The sequence below is a fragment of the Epinephelus fuscoguttatus genome, linkage group LG2 (assembly GCF_011397635.1).
Source record: "Epinephelus fuscoguttatus linkage group LG2, E.fuscoguttatus.final_Chr_v1".
Lineage (NCBI taxonomy): Eukaryota > Metazoa > Chordata > Actinopteri > Perciformes > Serranidae > Epinephelus > Epinephelus fuscoguttatus.
In genome coordinates, this window is record NC_064753.1 from 12,539,388 (window position 1) to 12,552,670 (window position 13,283).

General features: G+C 41.0%; 1 protein-coding gene across 3 annotated transcripts in view; it reads left to right on the forward strand.

Moving 5' to 3' along the window:
- The first annotated feature begins 764 nt into the window (after positions 1–764).
- ntrk3b (neurotrophic tyrosine kinase, receptor, type 3b) overlaps positions 765–13,283 on the forward strand; it is a 256,972-nt gene continuing 244,453 nt past the window's right edge. For all 3 annotated transcript variants that reach the window (XM_049602116.1, XM_049602125.1, XM_049602134.1), the window contains exon 1: positions 765–1,407. In XM_049602116.1, the coding sequence (XP_049458073.1) occupies positions 1,166–1,407 (242 nt within the window). In that variant the 5' untranslated portion in view covers positions 765–1,165. The remainder of the gene's footprint in view (positions 1,408–13,283) is intronic.

Below are 13,283 nucleotides of genomic sequence, written 5' to 3' on the forward strand. Positions count from 1 at the left end.
CGCTCTTTGTTTTATGTTTTATGTATTGCTGTCTTTGTTTTCAAGTATTTCATGTGTTTTTTATGAAATATGCTCTGCTACATACTGTATTGCTGTGCCTGTGTGAATATATTTCATGTGTCTTTTGTAGCTGTCACTACACCTGCGCGGGGACTGCGGTTAAAAAATGAGCTAAGAGGGCTAAACTGGCACATTTATGGAAATGTCTGTTTATGTTCACCATCCCTGTAACTCTATAAATAAATGAGTATATGAATAAATAAAGTGATCTAAATGAATTACGGATATAAAATGCATGTCTGCAGAGGTATCTACAAGTCAGTGGTTATAAAGGTGTGTCCTACTTAAGTATGCCAACATGTATTTGTAATTCATTTATTATGTGTGCTTTATAGTTGTAATTAATGTAGATCATTCTGTTTTTCATTATTTTCCATTACGTATTTTGTGACATTATTCTAAATTATTTTTATATTTCCAAAATTATTATTATATTATTCTATAAGATCACTTTAAGTAGCCTACATATGGTTATTTTGGATTCACTAAATCATCAGTTTAATGACCCTATCATTCTTTATTTATATGTTTATGTGATGCTTTGTATTTTGATCACATAATAGGCTACAGTCATGCTGATGCAGTACAGCAGTCCCTATATGAAAGTGGACTTGTGATCACTGTTGATTGCATGCAGTTTCTGCAGGTGTCAGTATGACTGTAGCCGGTAGGAGGGACTTGATGCTCCAACTTCTCATTTTGTGTCTCTCTGCTCTCCAGCCAGTCGTCCTGGTCCTGCTTGGAGAGAGACGACGGCATCAGCAGCACGGCATTCCGGGGAAACACCATGCATCTTAGGCTAAAAAGACGACTGGAGCCTCACCGTATTTCGCGTTCTTATTTTTGATTTCCGTTTTTTTTTGTTTCGTCTTTCTCCCCCACCCCCTCCTCTCTCCTTTTCACCCAATCTCTGACGCGCAAGGACACTACAGCATCCATCCACGGCAGGAACGCTCACATAGAGCATCCTCTGTACAGACGCACCACCACCACCATCCTCCTCCTTCCTTCCTTCCTTCCTCCCACTCTCCTCCTCTCCTCTCTCCTGTTCTGTTCTAACCCAGAGGACATCGGGACATCTTCTCCCCCCTCTTTACCCGGAGACATGGATCTATGGTTTCATTCGATCCGGATTTGCTGGTGGAGGGTTTTGTTTCTGATGAGTGTTTTCCAGGACTATCTGAGCTCCATGCTGGACTGCCCGCCGACCTGCAGCTGCTCTCAAACAGAGATCTATTGCAATAAGTCCGACAACGGCAGGTTTTTCCCTTTACTCGCCCTGCAAGATACTGGGAGCAATGGGACCAGTGTTGACATAGCAGAGTTATTCAAAAACATCACCTCTATGTAAGTAGATGCGGATTATGCCGTGCGTTTTTTTTTTTTTTTTTTTGAATCATTAATTGATCATATCCTCAGTGAGGCGTCTGTGCTTTCAGGCTGTCTGTTGCTTTCCTCGCACTGATCTGACTTGTTGGCTGATTATGTCTTATTTCCAGACTTTCTGCACTTCTATCAGTCTTATAAGTGGCCTTTAATGATAATACCACCTAATAATCGGGGTTTTATACGCAGCGTAATGCGCTTATTCTGTCTCCCCTGCACATATAAGGCAAATCCTTTGCAACGTTTCTCAGACGTGGCAACAAACTACTTGATGTGGAGCCTCGGTTGATGGATGTCGGATTTTTTTTTTTTTTTTTTTTAGTGTGTCCTCATAAAGTTGCTCCTCCGCAGCGGCTCCGCAGGCCTACACGGCCAAATGACAGAAAGGATGTTGCGGAGAACCTCAGATTACCCATTCACTCGATTCCCCGTCCTCGTGTACGGCAACTGCTCCGACAGATTGTGCTAAATGAAACAGAAATAAATGGTGCAGTAAGGTCAAGCAGTTACATTTCAGCCCGCATCCTCAGACCGATGCGACCCGACAAACTTTATTATGTGCTGGGGGAGATCTGGAGGAGGGGGTGTTGGGAAAAAAACGTCACTTGTGGCGTTTTTTTTGTCTCTCCCCTTCTCTCCCCTAAAGATTTGGACGTGCAGCAGGATGCTGTGCTTTCAGAGGATTCATAAATCGTTAGCTTAAAACAGTGGAGCTATGATGACGGCAGCCTCTCCAGCCCCCCTCACCCACACACCCCCAGAAGTACATTTTCATTCTGCATCCTCTCCCTCCTCCCCCCTGCTCTCTCTCTCTCTCTCTCTCTCCCTGGCATCGATCCTTCCTGCCAACATCAAAGCTTTCTTTCTTGAAAAGTCAGTACAAAAAAAAAAAAAGAAAAAAAAAGCGGAGCTCGGGCCTTAAAATAAGACCTCTGGTGTCGATGAGGCTGATTTGCATATAAAGTAAACATCTCCCCGTTAACGCACTGGAATTCCCCGCACGGCTTCCTCCGCGTCGTCTTACGCCACAAAGGGACTTTTCCTCCCATCACTTTTGGTATCCCGTTTACCCTTTTATCCGTTGGAGGCAGACAACAACTTATTTTGTGACACGGTTCATCGCTTCCCTGTGCCACTAGAGGGTAGCCTGGTACCCTCTATACACTGGGAACCAACTGCTCCTTCCAACACTGGAGTCATTTACTGTACGTGACTGTTTTATCAGAGTGTTTTTAGTCAAATCAGGACGCCAGAATAACACTCAGTCGCCACCATGAGCTTATGATGGTAAACAGACGACAGGTCAAAGGTCAAAGCCCACTATAAGTGATTAGTGTGACCCCAGGGTGACCCTCGGATAAAGGCTTTCTCTTTGTAAAACCTGCTCCTTACAGGTTACGCTCATTAGTCTTTGCTCTCATCCACATCAACAGTAGAATAAACTACCTCTTGTATTTAAATTGTTCAGTGAAATAGCCACTGTACAGAAGCACAAAGCCGTGCATTGATTGCCTTTTTGCCTTTGAGAAACCCTAATGCAATTGACCCAGGACTAACTGTGCATTTCATGGCCCCTCGCCAAGCAGGCTGCTTGTTTTCTTGCTGCTCAGCATGGACGGCAACCTCCACCCAGCACCACCACCGGCAGCAGCTCAATGACAGCATATCAGAGACAATAGCTCCCAATGTCACATCAGCTAACACATCAGATAGGATTCATCCATTCAACAACACACAGAGATGATTTGTACATTTTGTGTAAAATCTGCTCATCAACTGTCGTGTCTATAAGCATGTATTTAAAAAGCACAGCTAATTATTTCAATTAACAATTTAACTCTTACTTACACAACAACCATAAATATATACTGCACTAATTGAAATATATAAATAAACAAGTATAACTGGCAGTTAAAGGCTTGATGCTATTTTATTTTCTGGCCAGAAAACGCGCTCTTTAAAAATAATAACCAGTAACCATAGTAATACAGAGCAGTCGGTGAGCGAGGCCACATGCAGTACAAATTGTCCCTGGCCCTCTCTCTTTGTAAGGTGTTGGATGCATGAGTTTTGCTAACGAGAGGTCTATTCCGCTCATCGCAGGGGAAACAGGGAGCGATGGGGACAATTTATGGAGATGGAAAACTAGAGCGAGGGCCCCTAGCAGAAACCGTGGGACGATTGGCCAGCCAAAGAAAACTGCCAAGTCCAAATAATAGTTTTCCAGTTCTCTCACATTAGAGATTCATCACAAGAGGCATCTCTGTTTGAAGTGGATAAGATAAGGCCTTGCTGTGATACTTGAAGAAAAAAAAAGGTTTTCTGAGAGCAGCTGAAGCGTTTGACAGGTTTGTGTAGCTCTGACTGCAGGTGCGCGTTTGTTTGCAGAATCCAATCAGCGCCTCCACCTCTGGTGATGACGTTTGGTCTCATTTTGTTCTTTTCCTTTCCGAACCACCCTCTGAGAGTGTGGTTTGTAAGGAGAGGCTAGAGTATCAGACCAATCTGTGCAAGTCATCACCATGGCGTCAACTGCTGTATGTCTCCAACATGTATTTAGATAAAAAAAATCACCTCTCTGCCCTCCTCGTCTCCTCTGCTCTTGAGTTCATCCTTCCATTCAGCTCCTATAATGGTATATGTATTCACCAGCATATACCTTCACCCTCACCGCTGAAACTGCAGAGCGATTAAATCAATTTCTGAGAATTAGTAAAAGTCAAAGTGTAAAAGGTACATCATCTATGGTGTAATTGTGGTAATAGTCAATCTAAAACTTTGCTTTTCACCAGTAATATAACAATAAAATGGTCATATAATGTAATTTCCTCATAATTATCCTACAGGGACTTCTCTGCAGTCAAGTAGTCATTTACATAAAAATGGGAAAGATGATATTATTTCTTCCTTGTGCGCTTGAGATAGAAAAAATATTAGAACACCAGCTTGAACTAAAATCTCAATTTGACAGATGTATGACTGTTACCATGTGCTGACTTTCTTGCAAGTGTTGCATTTTACAATTTTCTGCTGCACTTATCTCAACATTTGACAAAAAATGAGGTTAAGCACAAGGTTTTTATGTCTCACAATTTCTCCAGAATTTGCACAAGTAAAGATCATCATTTGATAGGGATTAATGGTTTGTCAGTTATTCCTCAGACATGTCTTAAAGAGACAGTTTACCCCAAAACCAAAAATACATATTGTCCTCTTACCTGCAGTGTTGTTTATCCATCTAGATCATTTATGTGTGAGTCTGCTGAACTACACCTGCCAACTGTATCACCATGCAGAAGGAAGTGTGCATCTACTGAGCTAACTAACGTTACAGCTCAACAGCGGAGGACGCCATTAATGTTTACATCCTGGGCTGTCGAGTGCATGAGCCTCTGGTCTATGAGTAGATGCACACTTCCTTCTGTGCAGGTTAGTGGCTGTAGTTCAGTAGAAAGCAGATTATTTTGGGTAACAGGGTCATGATTTCTGGAAAGAGACATTACTGTTGAGTTTTTCAAATTGATTTTTTTTCCCACCTTGAGCACCACAAGCCAAGTGCTATTTTGTTCCATTATATTTCTTCTCTACGGCCGATATCTCCAACACTTGGCAACTTTCAGCGAAACAATCTAGATCCATAGCACTACAGATGAGAGGCAAGACATGTACTTTGGATTTGGGGGTAGACTGTCTCCATAAACATATATAAATATTGTGCTTTGATAATATTTTGTGCCTGATATTGCTCAGTTACATCTACTCCTTTGTCATTAAGATACAGAATCTATGCATATGCTTTTTTTAACTAGACACAAGATGTTTAGTAGTCCATTAACTGAGAAGTCCATTCTAAGCTAATGTGCACTGGAGGTTTCAAGTTTCAACTGTTGCATTGTGGACCATGATTGGCCATCTAGTTGTGTCATGGATGGACATCATAATCTCAGTTTAAAACATCATGGGTGTCTTAAACTTGAGATTCAAGATGAAGTCAGAGAAGCTTCCCTCTGATCATCAGATGAATGTGAAAACAGCCTATTAGTGTCGAACTCTGCACATGTCATTCTGCAGTGAAGCTCAAAAATCTAAGTTAAGCAATAATTTAAAAAAACACATTTGACTATAGAGGGAATTTAAAGAAACAATTCATTTAGTTAAAGTAACCAATAGCATCCCAGAATTTCCAAATTCCTCAACATGGTTCACAAATGACCTACAAACATCTGGTCATGAAGACATGTTGAAATTTTGTAGCATTGACAGGCTCGATTAGAAATCAAGAAGTGTACATATAACAAAAATCCATCCATCCATCCATCATCCATCCATCCATCCATGAAGAATGTCCGAATCCCTGCTGCCTTTGATATCTTAACGTGTCACTTGCGTACTGTATATATCTCATTATGTATGATATTTGATTTTGCTATAATATTCATTAGAAGATAATGTTCTCTTTAAATGTGAATGTTAAAATCAGAAGTCCTCTATTTGCCTTTGAAATGAGAATGCTCTCCCAAAAGCGTCATAGTTTGGCTTCTTTAATGCCATCTCTTTCTTCAATCAAAGGGATTTATGTGGACTTGTAAAATTGCCATCTGTTTATCTGCAAACAAACTGAGAGTTCCACACTCTGAAATGGTTCAGCGTTTATCTACTTTGCCAAAATACAGCTTGAAGTTTATCATTTGATATCTTTAAAATCTTGATCATCCAGTCAATAAAAGGCTGTGTCTTCTAATTTCCAGGGAAACAAGCTCTCCTTTAAAATGCATCATAATGTTATATTTATCGTGATTAATCTTTTACTTACTGGAGGTGTCACTTTCAAACAAAAGAAGTCACACTTTGGAATGAAGCTAAATCAGGTTGAGGTTTTATTTCAGTATCATTGAACCAAAGGCAATCTTTAAAGGATAACGGAGAAGTCTCCTGTGGAAAAGCGAAGGTAAAAATGCAATTTCAGGTGTATTATGCCATAGAATAGGATCATGGGATAGGATGTGATCTAACAGGACAGGAGATGTTGTGAAAAAGCGCAAAAGAATATCAAAGCTGTCACATCCATCCATCCACTGCTTTACTGGCTACATATTTCACCAGCCATCGCTTTCAACAATTACCCCCAAACTCTGGCTCAATGCCAGTTACTCTGCTTCCTTAAAAAGTAGTTGGAGAAGTTTTTCCTCTCATTTTTCTTTTTCAAATTTTAAAACAGCTCAGCTCCGCTTGAAACTATTGATCGGTGGACACCTTCAACTACACATCTTATATGAAACCTGCCAGCAAGCTGATGCTGCCAAAGAAACCTGTTTTATACAGGAATGTTTCCAAGGTCCGCTTATAGGTGACTTGTGTGGGCTGCAAGTGTCCCCCGGTTCAGACGCTGAGCATTACTGCATTACATAAATTCAGCGTTTTCTCAGGCTCTTAAAACTCCTGTGCAGCCCACATAAGTGTGTGACTGTGGCCAATAGCAACTTCACATCCAAATATCTGCTATATAATTCTTGCATAAGGCTTCTGAATGGGAATTGATAACTTTTATGGAATTTCACTGAAACTGATGTAGTCAAGTACTCCCTGTTCAACTGAGAGTCTTAGCTAAAGTGTTGGAGAACTAGTTGACCCTACAATGATAAAATCTTTTGCACATTTGTGTAATGTATTTAGAAGAGGAGCTCCAGCAATTAAAAAAAAAAGAAAAGAATGGTCGAACTTAAACAGTGCAGGACAAGATCTCCTGAATTTTAATCCCTACTATTGCTGAAGCTACAAAAATGCTGGAACAGACATTTCCCATAATGCAGCTCCATGCCTTCTTTCATTAGACCCTCACTAAATGCCCAAGTCTTTCAAACCTCCAGTTTGTAACACAGGCTTTCTGTTACTAATTTGGAGTCTGAAGCTCAATCAGAGATATAATCACTCTTCAGTGTTCAGCTGTCTCTACTTTGCTCTCAACCATCACAGGCTGATATGGACTTGTGTAAATTAGTGGATGTCGGAATACATGCTCTACGAAAGGTGAAGGGTTGGACTCATTAATGGAAAATACATGGATCCAACTGTGCATCCAAAATGTGCTGCAAAATATGTTTATTTCTCAGCCTTGGGGCCGTGTTAAAAGAAGCATTCATTACATTAATGCTTAAAGCTACAGTTGGTAACTGTCTGTCATATTTCCCATTACTGTATCCACTCAGTAGCACATGAGACAGTTATGTTTCTGAAAACATGTGAGGGGAGGAATCAGCAATGCAGGAACAGAAACTTAATTCATATTTGATAAGCGCTGCCTCGTTTGACAGTTTGCAGTTGATGAGCAGTGATTGGCATGACTGTCAGCTGCGTTAGAGTTTTCTCGGCTCTGACTGGTTGTTTTCATTCACATGCACTGATTTCTTGCAAATGTCATTATAGGCACTATGGAGGTAGAAGAACATGTTTTTTTCATAGATTATCTGTCTTGTGCAATACTGTGTGGATATAGTAATATGACAAAAATGTATTTTTTATAAAAATGAACTACAGCTTTAAAGATTCAGTGTGTGAGATTTAGGAGGAGCTAGTGGCATCTAGTGGTGAGGATTGCAGATTGCAACCAGCTGAAACTTCTCCTGGTTCAGGTGCCACAGGTGGTTTTTACAGGGAGCCAGTTTATCCGCAGAGGTTTCTTCAGATCAGGTGATGAAAATTGGTAAAACCAAAACACTGAATAAAGCAGTTTCACATTATAAATTAGAGAATGGACTGCTAGCCTAGCACCTGTTAATGTGAGCTTACCTCTTACAACTTACATCAAGACAGAGGAGATTTTTACCAGGAGGTGAGTGATGCGCAGAGGTGTCTGATTTTCCAAAAGAAACGAACCTGGTGATTTATGTAGTCTCATGTTAAAAAATTCTGTGTTCTTCTGACACTGTTTGTTGCACAGAGGCTGCTAACCATGGTGCTGCAAAAATGCAAATGGCCCTATCTAAAGCCAGTGTTTGGTTTGTCCGTTCCAGACAACTGTAGAAACATAGCAGTGAAACATGACAATCCATAGACGAGGACCCACTTCCTATGTAGATATAAACAGCTCATTTTAAGCTAAAAAAACCCACAACTATTCCTATTTTTAGGTGATTATACACCAAAAAACATGCTTATGTCATATCATATTCCATTTCTGCCAATGAACCCCCCTAAATCCTGCACACTGGACCTTTAAGTTTGGTTGGTAGAATATAGGTGTTGAATTTTGGTATCATTAGTGGAAACATAAAAGATAAGAGAAATACCTGTAAATGGAAAAAATGTGGTATATCTCCTCAATATGAGTCATATTGACAGAGAGAAAATCCAAAAAAGGACATTTTATAATATAATCTGGTTTAATTGGTAGAAGCACGTTTGCAGACTTGACTGTATGAATCTCAGATATTCTGATGAATATCTTTTGGGAAAATAACTGATAACTTCCATGGCTCCCTGGGCCCAGTCAGCTGGAGCACAGTCAAAGGGTTTGGTTTTGCCCCCTAATCTGGGGTGTTGGATGGATGTACAGAGCAGTCTGCCCCTCCGTCCACAAGCTCTCACACACTTTGATTCTGACTGAAACACTCCTACCTTCCCCCGCCTCGCTGCCAGTATGTGTATTTATTTCCCCACCTCCTCCCTCCCGTTCTTTATCCTTTGTCTTTGTTCTCGTCTCCGCTCTGTGAAGTTTTGAGATGTCGGTTTTCTGATGCCCAGCTCACCTGTATCTGTTTGTCGTCTTGATTTATTTTTCTTTGTCACCTTGATATTCCTCTCTGTCATTTCCATTTTATTGAGTTTTTTTTTTATTTTTTATTATTTTTTTGCTCTTTAGGGGTGAGATGTTTTTACAAGCCTGCTGGGGTTTCTTTGTGTGATCTGCAGTTTTCAGTGCCTTAGTATCATTTGAAAGCACAAATAAATTATACATAAACCTCACTTACCCTCTGTTAGCTGCTCACGAGGAATGTAGCTCAGAGCTTTACACCTGTCTGATATCAGCCTTGGATATCTGCTTTATATCTAAGCACAAAACAAAAAAATAACACTGTTCTGTTCTTAATGCAGTCGTGCTGCACTGCTGCTCCTTATTTAAGAGGAATTATTTGGAAACTGGTTAATGCATTGACATTTAGATAGAGCTGTGCAGTGCCTAATACCCAAACAATACTTTTGTTTTTCTCCATTCTTTTTTAAATAATTTAACTCAGATGCAAGGGCGTAGGTTTTGTTTCAACATGGGGGAGACACAGATGAATGAAGGGGTTTGGGGTGGGGTCCGCCCCAGAAAATTAAGAGTGTCAAACACTTAATTTCCTGCATTCTGGTGGAGTTTTATGCACTAATTTGTGCCTTTTCTGCATCAATTTATGGTGTAAATGTCTTTCATTCTGTCACAATAAAAATCCTCTACTACATTCCTGTTTTTATGAGGGGTGGGGTCAGGGGACAATAAAAACTACACCTAGTTTTGAAGTATTCAAATGGCAAACACTGGCAGACAGCTGGCAAATCTAGATAGACGTAGCTCCACACAGACATATATTTATTATTATTATACTGGATGCACAAATTGATGGAACTGATGGATTGTATTTCACTGAAACTGTATTCTTGTGATTTCATGTGACATTAACTGATGGATTGATTGACTGATTGACTGACTGAAGTAAATGTAAATCAGATTAGTGCTGTGGGCAGGCGTTTGATGTCAAATTTCGATACTTACCATTTTTTAAGACTCATTTCATATGTTAAAAAAAGGAAGTTTCAAGGGTTTTTGAAGAAGTGGCAGAATACATGATTAAATGGTGTGTTTGTGGCAATCTGCTTACTCAGCCCCCAACATCACTATAGTATTTTAGAAAAGTCTACAGGAGCTGCGGTACTTGCTGATGCAGGATGGATGCAAAAAGGGGGACGTTTTTGATATCTGCCATTGTAGTTTTATGTGAGCGCTATTCACATTCATTCATTAATTATTAGCTTGTCTTAGGCTATTAAATCACTTCCAAATGAAGGGCTTGTCTTATGGGGTTCAGGTGATCTTGACAACCTTGCAAAGCCCTTGTTGCGTCACTTGTCCCATGTTGTATCAGTGTCATCAGCGCGGATGTCGTCTAACCACCCAGGACGGAGTTGCTAACATGCGTCTTGCCAGTTGGTCGCTACCATACAGACCCCCTGCTGCCTCCGCATTGCGAGGCTCACCTCAGGCAGTGCACGACGGGCTCCTCTGTTATAAGCATATCATCAAGTTTGCATGAGCCTGTCTTTGTGGAAAGTAGGTCACGGCTGCCATCTGAGAATTAGGAGGAGAGAGAACGGCGGTTTTCGTTCAGATCCTCTGCATACAGGGATGCTGTGAGAAGTCTCGGCCATGTGACTGACCCAGCTTCTCCCACGCCCCCACCACCTCAACTCCCGCATCTGCAGGCAGCCTTCGCGCCTTAAAAGATGCATACTAATGAAGCACCTCCCCCCCCCCCTTTAACAATCAAAAGATGCATTGAGGATCGAGGGGTGAAAAATACTGAGGGCTCGGCTGTTTCAGCCAGGATTAGAAAAACCCTTTAAAGCCTTGCAGCGGCATTCCAGGGGCTTTCTGTTGACATTTAGTTGAGCTTCTGCTTTTATACAGCAGATTATGAGTCAGTGCCGCTACTGTGGGCAACAGTTTATCATGTCAAATTTAGGAGATTGAAGGGAGCAGAAAAAATCATGTATCCACCTATTTAAACCGCAATTTGTTCCATGGTGGCATGAAAAAACACAACATAAACCCGACTGAAATGTTTCCCTTGTGCATAATCCATCAATTTACATCTATTTACATGCATTTCATTTTGCTGTATTTTTTATTATAATGTCTTATGTGGCTGCTCACGAGTAAGGAACAATTATCAAGTATCTGCTGCTGTTAGATATCTACTGATGAACACAAGACTGACAGTTTTATGTCTAATCAGGTAGCATGAGCTTTACTGAGGCTTTATTACAGTTAATCATGTTTAAATGTGATATCTGTAAGCTCAGTGAAGGCACACTGAAAGCCGCTAATTCTTTCGACTGCATCATCCTCCTTTATAATGTGTAATGGCGGTGGCTTGGAAACTCTCTTTTCTCTCTTGATCTCTTTCTCCTTCCTCTCCGTGTTTCTCTGTCGGTCCATCTCTCTCACACACACCTTTAATTTCCTCAGAGATAACTTCTTCCCTGGCGAGGATGTGTCTCTGACCTCCATGGTGTCCATCACTGTGTGCCAACTCCCACCAGACACCACTGACATAAAACCCCAACCTTCCTCCTTTCTCTACCGGGCCCCTAATAAAGCTCCCACTTATTATTCATGTTGGATGTTTTGTGTCTCAAAAAAACATCAATCATCATGTATTATCAAGTAGGAGGAGTCACCCCACTGTCCTCCATGTCAGCGATGACTGGCAGGGCTGTGTGAATAATGCAGCTCTCTCAGTTTTCACTGAGCTTCAGCCATGTTCTCCTACACGACATGCATGTTGATGAAGGCTATTCAGCAGCATTCTCTCTTCTCTTTCACAGAATGCATCATTTTAAACAAAGTCCAAAGTGCTTTGGAAATGAATTGTTCATCTCTGTGTGTATTCTGTCGACCTGCACTCCTGTATTGTGTGCCACTGTGTGCATCAAAATCTTGCTTCAGCACGTCTCAGTGTGTCCTCAGATGGCTCCTGTTCAGGATCACATGGGGGATGGAGCTTATCCTAACTTAACACTCAAGTATTCTTATTATTCTTGTTATCAATTTTTATCATTTTTTAAGGCCATGGCATTTTGGTAAGCTCTGTTCTAGATAAACACACTTTTTTCCAAACCTGAAAAGTACTTGCTTTGTGTTTTTGGCCTTTCTTTGTTCTGACAAAGCAAAGCAGTACATTACCAGCAGTGCGCTGCCCTCTCCTGCCCTCATCCGTCCATCAGCTCTCCATCTGTACAAATGAGTGAGGTCTGGTTGAGGCAATATGTGCGCTGATGTTTGGGCGGTAAACACTCACACAGAATGAATTAATGGCTCCACAATCCTCGCTGTTTAGCTTTGACCGCCAACATCATCATCTGTGAGGACAGGATAAAGCATCATCACCACAAATGCACCTTCATATTTCCCAGAAAGCAGAAAGATATATATATTGGCCCTGAGCGCCACAGCAGCCTCTATTTATTGATTACTTTAAATGCGCTGATATCTGTATTTGCTCTGTTCTGTAGACTATTGGTGCGTATTGCACTACATCAAAACATTATGGACCTGGCAGGCCATTCAGCTATACTCACCGATCATTCTCAGTGAGCCGAGGACTCTCGGTGGCAGTAGTCGAGAGCACCAGGAGGGTTTTTTAAGACCCCGACAGTGCTTTGTGTGAAGGCAGATGAGAACACATTAAAAGTAAATGGTCCACTGGGACTCAACTCTCCTTCCTACTGGCTCCCTGTTGGTGCAATGACCTTGCTACTCCAGTCAGAATATCACAGTCACTCTTCATCTTCCTTCATAGGCTAAAAAACTCATCTTTTTAAGAAGTACCTGACATTGCCCTCTCTTGCCGCTGATATCTGCCTCCTCTAATATGCTCTCTCCTTGAAGTTAAAAACCCCTATCTCTCAAACTCCATTCCTACAATTTGGACTCTACATAAGTCCAGTGGATGCCAAACTTTTTCAAATCATTGCACCCTTTCATAGTGATTATCACACCCCACACATACACACATCAGATATGTCACATAAACTATATCTATATCTATATCTAGAATAAATCAAGTAGAAGCCTGTAA